We start from the raw sequence: 20218 nt of genomic DNA on the forward strand, positions 1-20218 counted from the left end.
GATTGGCAGTTTCATCTAGAAACTTGCAAATGTAACTCCACTTGACAAGATTAGTCTGAGTTTTGACATGTTCCACCGGCAAAGAACACGTCGCTAAATAAATTGCTTCCAATTAAGTTGACCGGAGAATAGCTAACTTTCCGTTTGAGTGTAAATGCAAATTAAGACCTGAAATATTTTTCATTACGTGTCTGAGTATTGCGTCGAAATGGGTTGCACGAATTCGCACTTCGTTCAAAATTCAATGACTGTATACCCGTTTGTGGCGATCGAAAAAACTGTAATTCCTTTAACAGCTGAACAAATACGAATGGTGCGAGAAACCTGGGAGATTATCGAACCGCACAAGAAACAATTTGGAGTAGATGTCTTTATGCGGTAAGAACTTCTTACTGTAGACTTTCATTTCGTATTTAGGATAATTAACTATATTGCCAGCACATGTTGAAACTTGAAAGAGCTGGAAGAAAGTGTTTTACTTCACAAAATAACCTTCAAATCGAAGAAGCTTTTTTTCTGACGTACAAATAAAAAACTCACAGAGGTGAAAAAAGGCTAATAATAAACCAAAAATGTAAATGGAGGTTTCACCTCCTTACCAGAGAGGAACTGCTTTACTGAACTATACACTGCCCGAAAATCTTCATTTTCCGTACTTTGCCTCAGTTTTACAATTTTGGTTTTATTGATTTTGATTGTAACTCGGCAAGTCGTTCAAACGCACACATGAAAACGGAACTTTATTTCTCCGGTTAGGTCTTCTGTTCACACTAATCCGTCACGAAAACGGAACTTTTCGAAAACGCTCTTCAAACTGGAGGAATTTAAAAACGCCGGCTTTGCGTTTTGACGTGGACGAAAAAAAAAAAAAAGAAAAATTGAAAACGCAGCTTTTCAAAAACGACGAGGTTGCAATAATCATGATATTTTCCTTCCGAGTTTTACCCAAATATAAATCCAGGATGACCAGTGATTGTTGCGTTTTTAAGTTTCCCTGGCGTCGCGTGGATATAAAACATTTGATGCGTTTTCAGAGTGAAACCTCCGTTTTTCAAATTCCTCCGGCGTAGTATTGTGCAAGCGGCCTAAGAAGTGCGCCACGGGCGAAAAAGACATTATACAAATTAAATTTATGACGTTTATTCATTTCTGAGTATCATATACCTTATTTTCTGCACGTAGTTTAAACCTATCATTTTTTAGCTACGAATTAAAGAACATTTGCTAGAATAATCTTATGTGGATGTTTTAAGAGATGATATAATTTGTTACAAGTAGTTTCGATCCGATGGAAAACCAGGTTTTAGTATCTTAAGTGAATTGAACCTCTGTAGCCTGAAATGCAAAATGGCAACTATAATTGCCAGGTAAGACATCCGTAAAAGGAACATCAGTCAAATTGTTGATAGAACACATGTTTTTGTATTGTCAATTACTGGTAGATGCAACACGTACTCAAACAATGTGCGTTGGTGTACAACAGACGTGAAGTTTCAAAAAGATCAACTTAGATCAAAGTGAACTTGATTAGAACCTAAGCTAAAGTGTACATTTTGTTAGCATCATGTAGATTAAACAATTATTCCACGAGCGCCCGTTGGATATGAGATGATAGAAAGCCAACGAGCCGAGTTGGCTGAGCAGAAAAATTGTGTTTCTAAAAACGCCCCCAAAATATTGAAAACTAAAATGAAATAAAAATAAAAACGGCCCCCAAAAATTACGCGTACGCTTACCATATTTGTAGAGCGCGGTATAATTGCGTTAACCAATGATCCAGTTTTTAATAATTGCTCATACAGTGAAACCTCAATTAAGCGGACAACCTCGGAACCTTCCCAAGTGTCCGCTTATTAGAGGGTGTCCGCTTAATAAAGGCATACAACAATTGCGCAATGTTTGTTAACAATTAACATTCAACGGCTCCTCTGTACTGTAATAAAGTTCCAGGTTGTTAACGAAGCTATCCAGAGTTCAAGTTCATCAGCTTTCATTGCCAACTTTAATTTGTTTGTAATGATGCCCTTTCCATACAGCAACGATAACACGGGTACATTTAATCGACTATTTCAAGGACGTAATCCAATGCCACATTGTCAATTCAGTCCGGTGTCCGCTTAATAGCGGTTTTTAACGATAGAAATTAGCCAAATACAATTTATTTTAGTGTCCGCGTCCGCTTAATAGAGGTGTCCGCTGAATAGGAGTTCGTTATAGAGGAAAATACAACACGTTAATTTCGGGACCAGGCTAAGTGTCTGAAGTGTCCGCTTAATAGAGGGTGTCCGCTTAATAGGGGGTCCGCTTAATAGAAATTTCACTGTATACCGACCACGTGATCGCAAGAAACGGAGGCCCTGAGGAGAGCAGGCGACAATTCCAGTTAGCCATTGACACATGACCATAAATCAACCGATGGCCGCACGCGTTAGATTCAACTAAAAAGTACAACCGTATGACAAACAAAAACCCCTCGGAACAAGTAATTAAGTGTGTAATACATAACGACTTTCGCATTGGATATAAATGGGTCATGGCGACAGTTAGGGCAAAGAGTTAATGTTGCGAGAATTAGTTATTTCGTGATGGACTAACACTGGATCCAGGGAGAGTAAAAATTTTCCAATCTGCTACATGGTGCACATGTTACAGAACTGAAACCAGAAACTGGGGTTATTAGGCTCTGTGGGCCAGGCGAGGTCCGAGTGCGAGTTTGTCTTAAGTCAGGCCCGGAAAACAACACAGTATGGTAGGTTTTAAATGGCAAGCTCATTCACGCCCTCATTTAAGGATCCCTTTTATCAACCCCACGACTTTTTTGCTGGCCGAAAGGATCACCGACTCAAGGGAAGAGAATTGTATTGAATCTCGAATTACAATGCGACGACTCGAAACGGCCCACCTGGAAGAAAACTAACCAATCAAAACTTAAACTGAAAAAAGTTGACTGGTAGCTTCTCTTGAACGCAAGTAACGGTCTGTTTGACGTGAAAACACAAACGCTACCGACTCCTCTGCGTTATTTACACTCTAAGGGATTCAGTCCTTGAATTGACGGCGAATTATCATATTTATAAATCTCGCACCATTAATTTAGCTGAAAAAGTCGTTTTGCGACAACTAAATCGAAGGCATTAAAAAGCGTACAAAATTTAGGATCCAAACTAACCAATCGAGAAATGGTAAAGTTTCCTGAGAGGTCCGTAACACCTCCCAATTTCTTGGGTTTTCAATTTTGTTATGATCCATTGTTCATATTCTTCAAGGTTATTGGTTTATTTAAGGAAAAGATTACTTTCCTTTGTTCTCAAGTAACGTTCCGATTGCTTAACTCTTTTCCAAGTGGCCTGGTTCGAATAGTCGCACGGTGAAATTTGTTTCATCTTCTTTATAGATTCCTCTCGATGAATCCTAATTTAAAACCTCGCTTCACCGAATTTAGAGGCATTATAGTAACCGACGTAAATAGAAGCAATTGTCACGCCAGAATAGTGATGACTGCCATCGAAAACGTGGTGTCCTCCCTGGACGACCCAGAGACCTTGGCGAGTTACATGTTGGAGATAGGAAAAAGACACGCCAGGCTCAACTTCAAACCTTCGAAGTCTCACGTAAGAATTTTTGACCCTGACGTTTCGTACCCAGACGTTTCGTACCCATTTTCCCTCGGTTCGTACCCAGCCCTCTACACCCCAAATCATCGTCCATTTAGCTGGGGCGGGATTGTATATCAAACGACACTAAATTAAATTGTCAACCATGGTGGTGCCGAAAGATCTTTTCCTGATTGTCCCATGCCCGTGACAAGCTAATTGTTGGCCTAAATCATGTAATATAAAAATGACTGGTACACGTTAGTTGTTGAGAGCGTCCATAGATAGTGACAAAACGACAAGAGGGGACTTTTATTTCCAATCTTTTTTAAGAACGCGAGACTGCTGACTCTTAGGAACCATCTAGTCACTTTCGTTGTGTTTCATCTCTTATGATAATCTCTATATCAGAAGGAAAAAGCAAAAATTGAAAATAAAGTCTAAAACTACGAATGATCAGACTCCGGAGTACCCGAAAGGCTTATTAAAACCTTTCAGCACGGACTCCGGACTCAGGAATATTGAAAACAAATTAGCTCTGCCCAAGCCCCGTACCGATTTTTTTGAAACGTAGTTTCTGCTACAGGGGAGCACACTCGTGGAATAGCCTTCCGCCTAACGTTAGAGCCATTAGAGATAAATCCCCAACTGTCCTCCTCGTACTCCCACACGGCAAACATGTAAATAGTTGTTTTTCTTATCTCAGTCTTGTAACTGACGTTTCTATCGTGTTTAAATAAAGTGTATGTATGTATGTACGCTGTGACCCCGGGAGGGGGATGGGGGGGGGGGGGGGGGGACTCCCACATAAAAAAGACAGGGGTGCTCGTCGTACCTTTTAAGGGTTAAGAAAGCGGTTTTGGTACCTGTCAGGGTGTTCAGCCTCAAAAGGTCCACAGCGGGGGCCGAAAAAATACCCCAGGAAATATTTGAAACTCAACTAACTTTTACTTTTGTCTCAGAATTGGTACCTCTTAGGGTAAAAAAAATTTCAAGCCACGCCCACAATAAAGGATCTTGGTACCTCGTAGGGGTTTTTTCAAAATTTCTGACGAGCACCCCCGTCCTTTCTTTATGGGAATGCTCCCGCGGGGCTGTGATCAACTTCCCTCTTCGGTCTTGTTATGCTCGGAGGAATAATTTCATCGTTTTGTCCGGATGTAAGTGTTTTTAATATTCTCATTTTTTCCCTTTTCGCAGCTTACTGATTTAAGAAATGCGTTCATTTTCACCGTTAAAGGACTCCTCACGTCTCGCTGGAAATCAGAGGTAGAGGAGAGCTGGGTACTGCTGTTCGACTTCATGGCCGGCATCATGATAAAAGGCTACACTGACAAGTATTAAGACGCGTGCGCAGTAAAACCACCCGTTAATTCTCCAGTTGTGTCCTTCAATTTAAGGAGCTAGGAAATTATGATAAATTAAGTCGATTTCTCGAGTACAAAAACTAAGCTTTACATTGAACAAAACCCCCAAAAATTCTAAGATGGAAACATCTCCCCCGGAAAACCCCGGGGGACTTTCACATAAAAAGGATGGGGGTGCTCGTCATACCAAAGCGGTTTTGCTATCTATTAGGGTGTTAAGCCTCAAAAGGTCCACAGCAGCAGCTCTTGCAGTACCTTCTAGGGTATTGACAGGATATAGTGTTTTGTTTTAGAATTGGTACGTCTTAGGGGTGAAAAACCTGTCCCTTTTATATGGGATTCCACTCCCTGGGGGGAGAAACACTAAGAAGTCTAAACAGTGAGCAATGCAAGGATGGTTATGATTGACCATGACTTTGGAAGATCGAGGAGCTCCTCATAGGACTCCTTACTAGCCTGTGAACAGGCTCCGGATGGAGGGGTCTGACTGCGGTTGGAAGGGTCATGAAGGAACTGGGTGAGAGTGAAGTGGCTGAGGAGGGAATGATGTGGGGGCTGGGGCATATCCCCTCCTCTTTCTCCTCTCCTCTTTCTTCCCGCTTTCTCTTCGCCCCACCCTTGACTAGAGAGCCTTTTCAGAGTCTACTTTTGTACGCAAGAGTAGTAAAAATTATTGTCAGCTATATACATGCGAATGAGGGCACTAAGAAATTAATTATTTTATTTCACATTCATCCACAAGAAATTAAAAAGTGTTCACTTTATGGTGCGGCTTAATTAAATACAATAAATAAAATGATTTGACCAACTGGAAGAGTACACACTGAAGTACAGTATAACCCAAAACAAAGATTATGACAAAACTTGAAGATATTAAATTGACCTAAAAATTTCTTTTTATCCTCTGCTGTGTTTTCAGATCATTTGAATCAGTTGAATAAATAAAAGGAAAACCTGGCACTATTTACAAACAGTGTATTGTATGTTACTTTTTTGTTCTGCCTATGAAGAAATATATTTCAAGCCTGGTCCATTAAGTCTAAGAGCTCATCACCCTTTTCACCTACAAAGAAGATAAACAAAATACAGTTGTAAAATTTACAACTTTTCTGGCTATCAATATTTTAAAAACACAAGCTTAAGACTGCTTAAATTGTGGTCCTCAATGGGTGAAATGATGAAAGAAATGCTAAAAATTCTAAAATGTATAAATATAGTGTTAGAAATTTTAGTGCCTCTTTCATCAATTTCACCTGTTGAAAGCTGCAGCCTAGGCAGTTGAAAGCTTGTATCTTTAAAATACTTTTAGCCAGAGAACGTTTCTAATTGTATTATGAATCATCCTGGCTGCAGTTCTTCAATATTTTCAGAACAAAAACATTTCACAAAGCATGCATATTTCTAAAAAGCTTAACCCAAGTTCCTTTGTCATAGTTGCAGAAATGAAACCTTTAACAAACAATAAAAGAACATAACTACTACCATCTAGTTTTTTGTGTTGAAATATTTGCAAAACATTGCCACTGACTCTGTAAAGAACATACTGGCTACTAAATAACGAGTTTCACTGTATCATAAATTAATTGTTGGGAGACTTTCCAGTGCTAAAAAGAATAACTTGTGAAAAATGTTTCAAAATACAAACGAAATGTGCAAGGAAAAGTCGTACAATTGAATTTGTACACCATACTTTATCTGTCTAGACCTCTCAAAATTTGTGGCAACCATTGATTACATTGTTGGCCCCAGCCAACAAAATTACCATGCAATGTCATTCCCAATCCACCCTTCCTGGAATGAGAGCTAGACCCTGGGAACGAGGTTGATGGCTGCCAAAAGTGATGGACTGTTTGAGCAAAAGTTAAGAACTTACGGTCTCCAGTTCCTTCAATTGAAAATTCATTCATAAGGTGAGCCAGTTCCTGTCTTTGTTCCTTCTAAAAAAAACATAACAGAGCATTTCACTTACATGGCCAGCACACAAGCAAATTTACTGGAACAAAAGGATGTGTTTACATAAGAAAAGAGTTGAACTCCCACAGGATTGTTTTGCTACACCAACATGGCTACCATTTCATTGTTTTGGAACACCAATATGACTGCCGTAACCTCATGTGAAAAAGCTCTATACACTTATTTTAACCTTTGCACATTCTCAAGATAAAAAGAAAGGATTCTCTTAGCTGATCTTATACATTTTACTCAGTTGAGTTTAGGAGAATTTAATTCTAACATTTCCTTGCAATAATCAGGTTAAGTGTTTGACCATAGAAGCTACTGGTGTTGCACACCTGTGCCTATTAACAGAGATTACATATCACATTTACAGTGAAAAATATTTGACTTTCCATTAGCTAAATCAGAGTTCTTCATTGCTTGTTTGTACATGTTACTGTTGAAAGAAAGCTTCTTTACCATATATGTATGGTTATCTTGTAAAAATATTGTGAATACAAAATATGACATATTATCACGTGGTAAAAGAAAATAAGTAAATATATTTCAAGTTTCTCAGCTACAGTTACCTTTGTGGCATCTATTTTGATAACTCTGTGGGGAGCCTCTTTGCGGGTTTGGATGGCTGCTTGCCTGTAAGAAAAAAGCATTTGTAAGATGAACAGAAAATTCTGTTCTCACCTGGATGACCTCATAAGCCTTCGTGTTGGGGTTGTCTCCAATTTGAGAATGTATGTCAGCACCAAGCAACTACAGTAAAAACTAGCATGTAAGAACCTACATTTCTTGAAGTCTGGCAAAGTAGGTTCTTGTATTTTGGGGTACTTATTGGCAATTTAAGCAAAGTAGGTTCTTAATTAGGTTCTTAAGGTTACTTCAAACCTTCGCGGGAGTCCTCCAGAAAACAATTTGTACGCATGCTGTTTTCAAGGAAACCCCCACAAACTATATATCAACAGAAAGGTTATAAAATGTAGAATTCGATAAACTTATGTCTTGTTTTGGATTTTACTTTTCAAAGGCGGCAGAGGCCGTCAGCTCCAAAATGACCGACTGATGTTCCAGCGAATTAATCGGGTATCAAATGCAATCGTTGATGCAAAATAACTGTGCAAGGTTAATCACAAAGCCTCAATCTCTAAAAACCTGTCAGCATTTTCTTTTATTTCTATTGGTTATCTTTTTATAGATCTGTCAAGTTTGACTATCGAAAAATTTGCGTAACCTGTTATGTTAAAGGCCGCCACGAGGAAAGTATTTAAAATAAAGGAATTTGCTGATACGCTTTTGTTCCATATCTATCGGTGAATGTTCTGACCAAATTTCATGGAAAACTGTCAAATCTGCATACCCTATTAATTCATTTAAAGAGAAGGGACTCTCTCGAAAAATGAGTGTGAGTTTTCACCTTCTAAAGATTTATAAACATATCACGCCTTCACAGAGGAATGTGTCAACTTGAAAGCCACAAGCCAATGAACAGAACCCCTAGCATTCACAGTATGCATACTTGTGCTTCGCGGACATTAATTTTCTTGACCAAAAAAAAATCGACCAACATAGCCCCGTGAAGGTTTGAAGTAACCTTAAATTCAATGAAGGAGATATAGTTGTTACCTATATATTTTATATAATATTAGTATTTTATATTTTATCTTTGTATTTATGTTAGTGTCCCCAATTAGTTATCTTTAGCTAAATACTCCGACACTCAAATAAAGTTTATGTATGTTTATATAAGCAACCAGAAAAATAAATAAACTTGGGTTTGATCCCTATATATACAGTATTTCTTCACAATTCAACCATGTATTTTCTTGTAATATAAATTTGCAATCTCAAAGTCACTCTCCTAGGTTAAAATGTTTATCATAATCGAACTGCAGCCCACATATGAGAACCTGCTTGATCTTACTTGCTTAAACAGGTTTTTATATCTTTGGGTATTAAAAGGGCAAATTATTAAACCACTAGGGCCTTACATGCAGATTTTTACTGCAACTAACTCTAGCTGTAATCACCATCTGCAATAATCTTTGCATTTTCTGTCAGGTGCAACTCATTAAATAATAATTAAATGTGGCTAAATATGATTTAGGCAAAGTTAGACTCAAACCAATGCAGTCAGCGGTTTCCCCTTTTACGGTACGTGACTTGCGGGGCGGCCCTTTGGAGATTTGCAGGGCTGTTGTCACACATTGAATTGCACGTATTGTGCTGCCAGCTGATCGTTGGGGATCATTTGCTTGTACTTTGGCGAATCTTTGCAGATTCTCACCCCTTCCCGTCCCTCCCTCTTGGTTGCTGGTCTCTAGGTAAGTACGGGTCAGGTAGGTTGTTTCCACTGATTCAATCAGTGTGACGGTGCCAGTTAGCGGCTGCCTTTGGGGGTGGTTCCCACTTCCAGGGTTGCCATGGATACCTCCCCTTCTGCATGCGGCTTCTGCTCCCCGCTAACCTTTCAGGCACCAGTTCCCAAGCTCATCTATTTGTGATGAGTTTAAATATTTACTATAGCTAATTTCTAAGGTTCTAATTTTTCTGTTCTTTCAAGGTTTATTTATAAGCAAAAAGACTCACTCTTCTTCTTCATCTGTGCTGAAGAGGTTTAATCTAAACTGATCTACAGAAAAAAAAACCAGGAAGTATATTCCATTATTCATTTCAATTACAAAGCAGTGATGGAAAAAAAGAGGATAAACTAAACAACTGTAATGTTAAAATAACAGAAAAAATATGGGGATAATAATTTTCATATACTTTATATTCCTAATCCTAGAAATCATGCATGATATCTGGAGTGTACATGTTCTCACAAGCAATCACAATAACTTACTTTCCTGTTTCTTATTTGATCCTCCAACCAGATGAGCTAGGAGGTTCAGCTCAGCCTTAGCAAGGGGATTTGGGTTATCTGATGTTTCCTGGAAAAATATGGCAAGTAAAATGTCTGAACATTAAAAAAATACCTCCACGACAACAGAACAAGAGACTATGGATAGAGCAGATACAAATTTGCTAACAGTGGATGGAATGTCATCACATTCATTTAACAAAACAGAAACAACATGAACAATTCTACAGCATTTTTCACTCAAGTGTCCAAAAGTAATAATCATTGGTTTTTCATTTTTATGCAACACAATTGATTTAAAAAACTTGCAGCACTTTGTCATCTGACCATGAGTAAAACCAAAACCAATCGTGACTTGCTTTCACACATTTTCCCATGCTACAGGCATCTTCTTTGAGTTCTCATTGGCTGATTGAATTGTCTGTGCCAACTGTGATTAGCTAGAGTGATAACTTGGTTATGGTTTTATAACAATCAATTGAAAACTACTCTAATAACCAGGTTATTTCTTCCAAGACCAATAGACAAAGGAAAACTACTTGTAATGAAACAACTTTTTTGGCAGGGTTAGTGTGTGCAAGAGGGGAGCTGTGTCTGCAAAACCATGTAAGTAAATGTTTTTGTCCTTGTAAATTGTACTATTTTTTGCTTTGCTTAAACTTTGAAACTAAGGGGAAACATAACATTTGGCTAAGTTAGTGCACCTCACTAAATCCAACATATTTAATTCTCATTCTTACATGTAAATCAGTTCTGGTACAATAACGCAAGGATGCAGGAATTTCATTTAAAGCAAGGCACCAGGCAAATTAACTGGCTGTGAGGCTGATTTTGCCTTTGTGGTTTGACAATCTGGAGGAAAGTTTTTTTTTTTTTTATAAAGAAGTTCAATTCAAATGGTTTTGCCTTCTTAAGAAAGCCAATTACCTTCCTGTTGAAAACGATGATGGGACCTCGAGGATGAATAACAATAAGACCTATAAAGATACAAATACCTACCACCTCTGATGCTACTGACACAGAGCTTCCAGGGCCTTTCTTAATGGCAGTGGTAGAAGCAGTAGAAGCAGCAGCTGTAGGAGGGCTGGTTACTGTTTCCACTGCTCTAGAGGAAGTGTACCTGGTTAAACAGAACACATCAAGTAGCAAGTTTCAGGTATACATGTATGAACTTTCACATCACTATACAGTGGAGCTCTGCCTTACAGCCAACCTGTTAATGCAGCTACCTCGTTACTACGGCTGCTTTATTCTCGCCCAAAAACATTTCAGTCAGTCATTTTCTTATTTAAAGAACCCCTTTAATGGAACCACCCCATTAATACGGCCATATTTTTGCAGCCCGTTGGTGACCAGATTAACAGGGTTCCACTGATGTTTTTTAACTAGACACCGATTTACACAGTGGTCAGCCACTCAAGGGGTTAAGAAAAATTTTCCTGTAAATTATCAACATACATGTTGGTTCCAAGCTTTATGACTCGGTCGCCAAGAAGTTCAAATGATCCTGGCTTGTCTGCTAGCTGATAACGGCATCCTGTCACAAAATGACTTGTTCTCGAAACCTGACCCTGGGCATTAAAATATCTGTAATAAAATCATACCATCAGAGAGTTTTATTTTGAAATAGATTTAAATTGCATTTCTGATGGGAATCACACGGGTTAATTGCTGAAGAAGCACTTATCAAAAAGTCAAATGCAAGTCCACTGTTTGTTAATAGTCAATGAATTCTTATGATAATAAGTAACAACTTTTGGGTAAAGTTATAATAAACCATTTCTGTACTGGCCATTAAGAATAAATTATACTCTTGCAGGATAAGATTATTGGTGGCATCACTAGAAAAGAGGACCAATGGCTAAATTAACCTATTCAAAAAGTTTTACATGTATAGTTAAAAACTAATCTGATATTTTTTGCCTTTTAAAAGTTTAAAAGCACTTTGAAATTCTCATTCATAAAGTTGTGTAAAAAATCTTCAGCCTAAATAATCAAGCTTGCTTTAGACCATACTGGGGGGATATCAGTCCCTGGTATTTCCTTTTCTTTGCTGTGCTCAACCTAAACTAATGTCTGCATACAGCCCTCATTCATGACTTGTAAGGATGTGATATAAAATGCACATTCTGTTTCATCACCTGATTGATCCAGGTACTTCAGTGTCCCATGGAACAGGGCCATCAGCAGCTAAAACAAACTTGCCATTGGTATTTTGAACTTTGTCTTTTAGAAATATAGAAACCTACAACAAGATAACAAGAATAACAAGAATAACAAGAATGAAGACAGCATGAATAAGGATCAGAATACAAGATGGTAATCAACCCACAAGATTAACAGTCAAGAGTGACTGAGGGAGGGTGCTTATTTTATTAACTATAGTGGCATTTGTCATTGGAATGTCTGTCACTATTTCTGATAGGTGATTCAGAAAATATGAACAGACAAGATGTTCTCATAACTTTTCAAATAAAAGCAGTGGGCCTACAGAATCATGTACATGCAAAATCACACAAGACAAATCACAGTTGGGACCTGAAAAGTTGGCCAGTTTCTCTGTTTGTGAACATGTCCTTAATATTTCAATTTACACACATATGCACCCACCCTAATATGCATATCCTGGAAGAATGAAAGGAGAGTCTGGCGTATGATTTGAAACTGTCCTGCTGTCAAATTGGCGTAACTCTAAAAATGAAAGAAAATCAAGAAGCACGTCAGTTGTATCAATCACCAACTCAAACGAACACAACAAACTTCTATGTGTAGAGTGTAAAAGTTATCATAAACATTAAACAGTTCTGGCCCTGGTTATAATTTCCAGCTCTCATGTTACAAATTCAGTATGTCCAATAACCCAGGGCTCATGGATTTTGCAGCTGAGCTAATGAATTCTGTGCTTCACTTGCCTGACTGTGGGATGTGACAGCTCTTGGAAAAATAGCATTGTTAGAGATGAAATTTTGGGGGGCCAGTGAGAATGACTTTTGGGCTAGTGCATCATACTTACAGCTTGGCCAAAGGACAAGCCTGAAAATTGGTTTTCTTTGCACTCTGAAATTATATAGCAGAATCTCCTGCCCACTCCCACAAAAAAAGGTAAAGACTGAAAATTCACATTGAATAATGATTGAATGTGTAATTAGACTACATTACCTCATACAGTAGTTTGTAAACATTTTCTACTTGGTTGCTTATGGCAGGATTATCACAAGCAAAACTTCTTATTGCATCCATGTGATTGTATGTGACCAAGAGAACATCAGAAGGTCTGAGGCACAAAGAAACCTTACCAAAAAAAAAAAAAAGTAAAAGAGTTGACACAATGAGGATTGTGCAGTTCCAGAAAATATCCATACCCATCCTGAGGAAGGTTGACAGGAATTCCAAGGGGGAGGGGGTGGGGGGTTCAAAAGCACATTTCTTTTAAAGGAAAGAATGAAGCTAAACTCAAATTTCCAGACGGGTGGGGAAGTTCACACAGAAAAACCTTATGTGGAAGGGGGATAGATTTTTCCAGGAACACATTCACAGATTTAATATCATGGATTTCAAAAAAGAGAGCTAGGCTGATCAGTGAAAACAGACAGCATCTTCAATCAACAGCTGTATCAGACATTTGTGAAGCTGACAACGTCCATTATGGTTATGATCCATGTTCAAAACATCTGCCACTAATGCTTGTCGTTGTCTAATACTTTTCATGTTCAGTTTTGATTTTCCCTGCACAAGTAGCAATAATGGAGAGACTTGTTAGATTACATGATCTGCTTAAATCTGAAAAATGAATTCACAGCAACAGGCAACAGAAACATGTTCTCCAGGTTACAAAATCATTATAATGGCATGCAGAAACTCATGATAACAACTTAACTAACAAGATAAATCTACACAGTTTTCTAGTCACAAATTTCTCTGCTCTCCCGGACAGGCCCCCAATGTTACGAGTATCGTTGTAGAGCAGGGTTGTTTCCAGACAGAACTCAGGATCGCTGGTAACAGCAACAAACTAATTTATTTTCGTAAGATAACTTCACGAATTTACAGCACTAAGCGTCTTCACATTTGAATCAATCTCTTTTACAGCAGAACCTCTCACTCTAATATACATGAGGCTTAAAGTTCTAGAAACTTCTATTAGGAGCTAAATTAAGTAGTTTGACACAGTTTCTAATCTTAGTAATTACATAAGGATTAGAATGTTCTGGAATGTCCTTATACAAATTGGTCACGGCTGAGTGACTTCAGGTTCTAGATTGTTCTAGAACTAGACTTAGACAATTTTTTGTAACATGATCTCTGAATAACCCCTAGCTGATAAAAAAAACTGATACAACTACAGAATATTGTTTTCAAACAATGACACTCGCAGTTTTACCTGATACTTAAAAGCCATCGTCATCAAGTCATAGAGCTGCCAAAAGGGATAAACAAACATGGTCAATTTTGGTTACTCCACAACCAGCCATTCTTACTTTTTATGTTTAAAAACAAAGTTCTTCAGTAGCAAAGTGCATGGTTCAACTTCTAATAATTTAAACATTTTGTCAAATTTTTGTCAAATTGATGTTCCGAGAATAGTTCATTTGTCAGTTATTGGAATGTTTTGCTCAACCATCTAGCCACTTAGGCTTGGTTACCAGCCGGTGTTAGAGAAAGGACACCAAGCTCCCCCCCTGAACGGAACGTAGACCGGACTCAGAGTGACTGGCGGAAATCAGGCCTTTAGGCGAACTACTCCTAGTAGTTCTAAATCTGGGTCACACTGTAAGGGACAACCTGAACTTGAACAAGAAGACTCTGGGTATCAGTTTAAACAAAGAATGCTCTGTAAAATAGAATTGACTGCACATAGCACTAATCCTCTCACCTTGTCCATGCTTGCCGAGTTCAGTCTCATAATTGATGCATGAGCCAGTCTGTCAAACACGGTTCTCATAGCTTTCTTGGAATAAGTATCCTGTGGTTTAAAAAGCTCCTCCATGAACCGTTTGTTAAACATTGTTCCGACGATATCGTGCATCACTAAAAGAAAAGAAGAAACATAAGAGTACAAAACAAAGATCTGCCTAATATACATGAACTTAGAGTGGGTTTCTCTGGGATGATGTAGATCACGCTCAATGATGCAAGATCAATCTGATCATGGTGCATCAAAGGAAGCAATGAATCCACTCTGGTCACAGATTCACTGCTTCGTTTGATGCACCAATTAGAATCAATGATGAAAGATCATTCCAATCATGGTGCATCAAAGGAACCAATGAATCCCTTGCGCAGAGTGGATTCATCAGTTCTTTTGATGCACCATGATCTGAGTGATCTTGCATCATTGATCCTGATCCAGGTCATCCCAAAGAAACATGCCCTTAGTACAGTACATTCATCACCGTAAAGACCCAAAAGTAAGCACTCTGATTACTTTCAGATTTAGCAACCTTTCGTCAGTCACTACTTTTGGAAGATTGCTATTTAGTTTATGTCTACTTTGGGATAGTCTAATTGTGTTAAATATGTAAACAGACATGCACATACACAGCACATAAAATTTAAGCATAAGCACGACTAGTTTTGTTTATATAAATTTGTTTTAATTAGTGATCTAGAGACCAAAAGGAAAAAAAGTTCAACATGAATAGCTCCTACTGTACACATGTTGACATCAGCCTACCAAATTTCACCACCAAGCCTTGCTTTGTAAATGTGTAAATTTTATCATGGACAAATTCCTCAAGCAGCAAAGATGAAAAGAAGACCCAAATGAAAATAACCTGAAAGTCCCAGATGTTTTGGCAAATTTTGTGCAAAGGGTAAATTTTGAGTGTGTAATGCATTCATTAATGCGTAAGACATATCTATTAATATCAGCTGGTACAAAATATTCCCAACCGTTTATATATATATTGTCTGGCCAAAACATCGAGTTATATTCCAAGTTGTTACCACCAGAGCATCATTACTTTTGCAGATCAGTTGCTATGCTACATGTAAGGCTTAACTAACAACCATGAAATTTTATTGCTTCTTTCATGAAAGGGTTGCCAATTTGGAACTTTTTGGGGTTTTATGCAGCCAGCTGCCAACATTTTTTTGCTCTGGTATCACATCATGCATGGTCTGAGTCACTGTCAATCCTCAAAATCTCATTATGAACAAAAACTCTCGAAACTGCTGCTTCACATGTGAGAAGACAAGACTAGCCTTTTCCTTTGCAAGCCCAAGATGTTTTGACTTTATTATTTGTGAGATTGAGACTTCAAAGTGTTTTAAATGCGAGCGCAAGATGTTTACTAGACTCTACAATGTTCAGATGTTACTTTTCTTAAAAAAACTTTTTTTCAGAGTCAAGAAGGTAAATTGGAAATCTTCTGCATTTTGATTCGTTTTAGGTTGGCTTCTCTATCATTTGCAACTGTGTTCTATTTAAGCTTGCTGTTATTAATCATAATAATTCGTAACAGTAAGGTAGAATAGACATGGAGGAGCTACAGTACTAAAACTGACAAAGCAGCTGCTTTTGGCTTTCAAACAAAAGACAGCTACAATAAATAGCCTTTTAGTGAAAATTAACAACCTGAAAGTGTAGCCAAGTTTTCCAACAGAGAATGCATACTGATTAAATTTGGTACATCTGAATGGCATTGTTTACCCCTAATCATTAGTCCACAATTTTTACTACCCATCTAAATTGCACCCATTGAGAATTTACATCTGCCAGGTTGAAGGACCTTAAAAATAGTACTGTTAAATGTTCCAAAAAACACTGAGAAATTCAAGTCTTTGTTTTGATAGCTTCAGTCTTAGAAAACTAATTAAAATGGCATCTTCAATAATATTTATTTCTAGTCCTACAGAGGTTTGTTTATTTAATTTCAAGATTTAAATGACCTTGCTCAGGCCTCTCACTAGAACACTACGTGAAGGCAAATTCGAGACCAAAAGTTAGCAAAAATATCAATAATAAACTGTAAAAGTTCTTTGTACCTAATAATCCTCGCATGGGTGATTTTAAAAGTTTGCTCTTGTTTGCTTACGCTCTAATATTAAATCTAATGATCGGCAAAAAAAAACCCTCAATGCAAATAGCAAAAGCTAATATCAAATAACTCTGTTTGGGAATCGGCCATTTTTATCTACCTTCAATTTTCCTGGCACTGACAAATTATAGGCAAAACTTTCTCCCATAATTGCATCCTGTTCACCTGATTCGATTGACATGAGTCCAGGGAGTTTTTGCATATATGTTGTTGTAAGTAAACACCTTTCATAGAGGACCAGCCTCGAGGATAAGAAAAGGCAGGAAATAAATGTTATTTACGATGTTGGTAACAATTTCTCGCTGACTAATTAAGCTAGCCTACAAAATACGATTAAAAGAGGCTTGCACACAAAATATTTCAGCACAAGCAAAATATTTTAGCACAAGCAGCCATAAAAAAATCTATCCACGACAGCTGAAAAAAATTTGAGAAACATCCAAACTTGTCGCTATCTTAAAAGAACCAACTTCTCAGAGATGAAGCTGACATCGCAAATTTCATTTGGTTGTCGCCCAAGGCAAACAGAATACGAGATCCTTAGTTTAAAAACAATGGCGACTCCAAGCTGAGTTGCTCTAAAGAATGAAAAAGACTCGATTCACATTGTACAATTCAAACTTCTGTCAGAAAAGACATCGAGTATTGGTTTGTAAAGTCTAGTAGTGAGGACGACGCCATTACGAGCAGGGCGAGAATTCATACGCTCCACTGAAGCTTACCTTTTCTCGCTTTCTCGTCGGGAATAGACTGTGCTCTCAATCTTTGATCCAAGATATAAAGCATCTCTCCCCCGAGGTTGAGAAATAGAATTGGTAAAGTTCGCAGAGACATCCTGTCAGAACATCCAGCAACACAAACCTGACAAGACGTCGATAGCTTGGTAGCAACTGCTCGCCAGGGAAGATCAATAGATTATTGAAACGTTATTAATCCGCTTGGTAAAGAGAACTGTGGGAGGGAGGGTGGGAGGGATGGAAGACTAGGTAGACCACACTCATACCGCTCAGGGGACCCAAAACACTTCTTTTTTTCGTTTACACTGAACAATATCATTGAAACGTTAGTCTGGAGAGGGCTGAAAGACCGAGCCGTAAATTTTCTACTAACTTTTCAAGTAAATTTTCTTCCATACCGCAGTAGGCGGTTACCCTAAGTATGCACACCTCAATAAACAATTTTAGAGCGATGATTTTTAAAGTAAACAAGAAGCTTAAGGAACTTACAAACCACACGGTGAAACTTAAGTACATTTTGGGCTTTTGGCTAGTAAAAAATAAGTAGAACTTTCAGAAGTTCTTTGTATTGAGATGGAGTGGTGTGAGGGCGGTTTTTGGTGTGATAACACTATCTTTTGGAGTGATCACATTAAAGGTCTCAAATTTTGAAATTTCAGAAAAGTAAAACAGAGTGATTTGAACGTATAGGGAGTAAAGTAATAGTTGTCATTGATCTACAATGCATGTAAATAATTGTAAAAAAAGCTAACGCCCGCGTTCAAACGCAGAAACTTACTTGTCCACTTGACTTGGCGCGCTACACTGGAAGAAGGAGAAGTTTTTGCCAATCTCAAGGGTCCAGATGGACGGGCCATCTCCACTGAGAAGTTTCCGCGTGAGTACTTGAAATGAGGAGGACGAAATAATGAAAGCGAGGTCATAGCCCCTGAAAAAATCTTCGGGGCGGCTAAACACGCAGGACACCCAGCATATATACAGAGGACACCAACACAACACTATGTTTGCGTTCTCCTTCGTTCAAACGCTACTGAATTGGGTTACATTATCTGTGCCATCTTAGATATTCCTAGCGCGTCATGTTTCTGCTGCATGGTAAACTTGAACTTTTAACCGTTAGGTTGCCTCCAAATCATGGTGGACAAGCTCAAGACATCAACAACTCGTTACTCCAATATGAAAAGAAGGGGGTGCTCCCGTCGAACCTTTTAGGAGTTAAGAGCAGCTTTGGTGCCTCTTAGGGTGATCAGCCTTAAAAGGTCCACACCGGCAGCTTCTGCGGTGCCTTTAGGGTGTCGAGCCGAAACAAAAATGACAGAACAGATTATGAGTTGTTTTAGAATTGGAATCCCTCAGGGGTGAAACCAATTTCAAACCACGCCAACAAAACAGGATTTTGGTGCCTCTTAGGGGTTCTTTTCATAATTTCAGAAACAGTCGAGTTCAAATGGTGGTAAAACTGACAAAATTTATTTAACACAAAATGCATCCATTTGCACCATGTTTAGCTATGAAAACTAAGAGCAGCAGTGTTAACATTAAACAAAAATACTTTGTCTGTATATCTTGTGCTTTAAATTCATTGTTACCATCAATAGGTCACTAAGTGTTAGTTATGATAACTACCACCAATCAAAAACAGATACTGATATCCATCAGTGTTGAGTAATTTCTTGGTTTCATTTCAAGGTTTGTTGTTGCTGGTCTGTTAGTTGTAAGCAGTGTCTCCAGCAATCTGCCTTGGACGGCCATAATGGTCTCCTGCTTGTGAGGCTAATTTGTTAGTACCAGCCTGCATACTAATATGACCTTCCCTGCCCGCCTTTATGTCCTCCTCGGTGAAGCCTCGTTCATTTTTTTCAGCTATCTTTGGTCCCAGGGTGGGGCCGCAGAAGCCTTTGCTCTGAGCCTGCAAAATGGCCAAAGAAGAAAATGGTGAATGATTTTACAACGAAGCCACGGGAAACAGTTGAAGGTTCACATTGATGTACGATCTTATACGGAGCGTCAAATACCAAATAGAGCAGTTTTATTTGTGACAAACAAATAATGGAGGTTGTTCTCATCGACCGTCAAATGAACGAAAATCAGTTTCACTGTCAGCCGATAAATAAGGATCGTAAAAACTCTTCAGGGTCTAGTGGTCTGAAGTTTATCGACCAACAAGGTGAAATAACTTACTGTCTTGAGACATCACTTCGGCACAATTACCGGCCATTATGTCGCTAAATTTAAACCCCCCAACCTAAAATTACAAGTGGTGAAAAACGAGGCGATGATTGATTGCGAAGAGGTTGCAGATAATAAACGCTCACCGTACTTCCTAACTGGCAGAGGGTGTTAACAACCTGGAACGAAAAGAAAAAACACTTAAACGCCGTGTTACAGAATACAAAGCTCGATCCAGCGCTGTCGGTTACGTCTGGGTGGTTCACTGATTGGATCTATAAGTAACTAGTTAAGTCTAGTTGTGAATTAATGATAATGTGGAAGCCTCTTCAGGCGTTCAGCTAGTTAGACCGTGCCGCGAAAATCGGTGAGCCATAAAAGGAGAGAGGGGCTTGGTGCGAGGAGCGTGAGGTTAAGATATTAGAGGTACGTAACACTTGCGTTATCACTCATAGAAATGTATAACTCCTTTGAAAATACGTCTTTTAGTTGCATGTCAGTT

General features: G+C 38.4%; 3 protein-coding genes across 3 annotated transcripts in view; 1 reads left to right on the top strand and 2 right to left on the bottom strand.

The window, feature by feature from the left end:
* Positions 1 to 15: 15 nt before the first annotated feature.
* Positions 16 to 5931, top strand: LOC149117580 (globin-2-like). The gene is made up of 3 exons (XM_089283321.1): positions 16 to 378; positions 3395 to 3611; positions 4794 to 5931. Exons 1-3 carry the CDS (start codon positions 209 to 211, stop codon positions 4935 to 4937), a joined length of 531 nt encoding a protein of 176 aa, XP_089139447.1. The 5' UTR covers positions 16 to 208; the 3' UTR covers positions 4938 to 5931.
* On the bottom strand, positions 5656 to 17720 carry LOC110044386 (protein OSCP1-like). Its single transcript, XM_020749928.2, has 13 exons — positions 17533 to 17720; positions 14644 to 14798; positions 14152 to 14187; positions 12930 to 13061; positions 12381 to 12461; positions 11912 to 12015; positions 11229 to 11357; positions 10770 to 10890; positions 9753 to 9840; positions 9497 to 9539; positions 7486 to 7549; positions 6834 to 6897; positions 5656 to 6023 (listed from the first exon to the last, which is right to left on the bottom strand). Exons 1-13 carry the CDS (start codon positions 17642 to 17644, stop codon positions 5980 to 5982), a joined length of 1173 nt encoding a protein of 390 aa, XP_020605587.1. The 5' UTR covers positions 17645 to 17720; the 3' UTR covers positions 5656 to 5979.
* Positions 17721 to 18995: 1275 nt separating this feature from the next.
* Positions 18996 to 20218, bottom strand: part of LOC110044387 (calponin-1-like) — a 5380-nt gene continuing 4157 nt past the window's right edge. The window contains exons 5-6 of the mRNA XM_020749929.2: positions 19863 to 19895; positions 18996 to 19456 (exon numbers count right to left, since the gene is read on the bottom strand). Of these exons, the coding sequence (XP_020605588.2) occupies positions 19256 to 19456; positions 19863 to 19895 (234 nt within the window). The 3' untranslated portion in view covers positions 18996 to 19255. The remainder of the gene's footprint in view (positions 19457 to 19862; positions 19896 to 20218) is intronic.

Source organism: Orbicella faveolata, unplaced genomic scaffold (assembly GCF_042242905.1).
Source record: "Orbicella faveolata isolate gen_17 unplaced genomic scaffold, um_ofav_v1 contig_12, whole genome shotgun sequence".
In the NCBI taxonomy this organism is placed as follows: Eukaryota; Metazoa; Cnidaria; class Anthozoa; order Scleractinia; family Merulinidae; genus Orbicella; species Orbicella faveolata.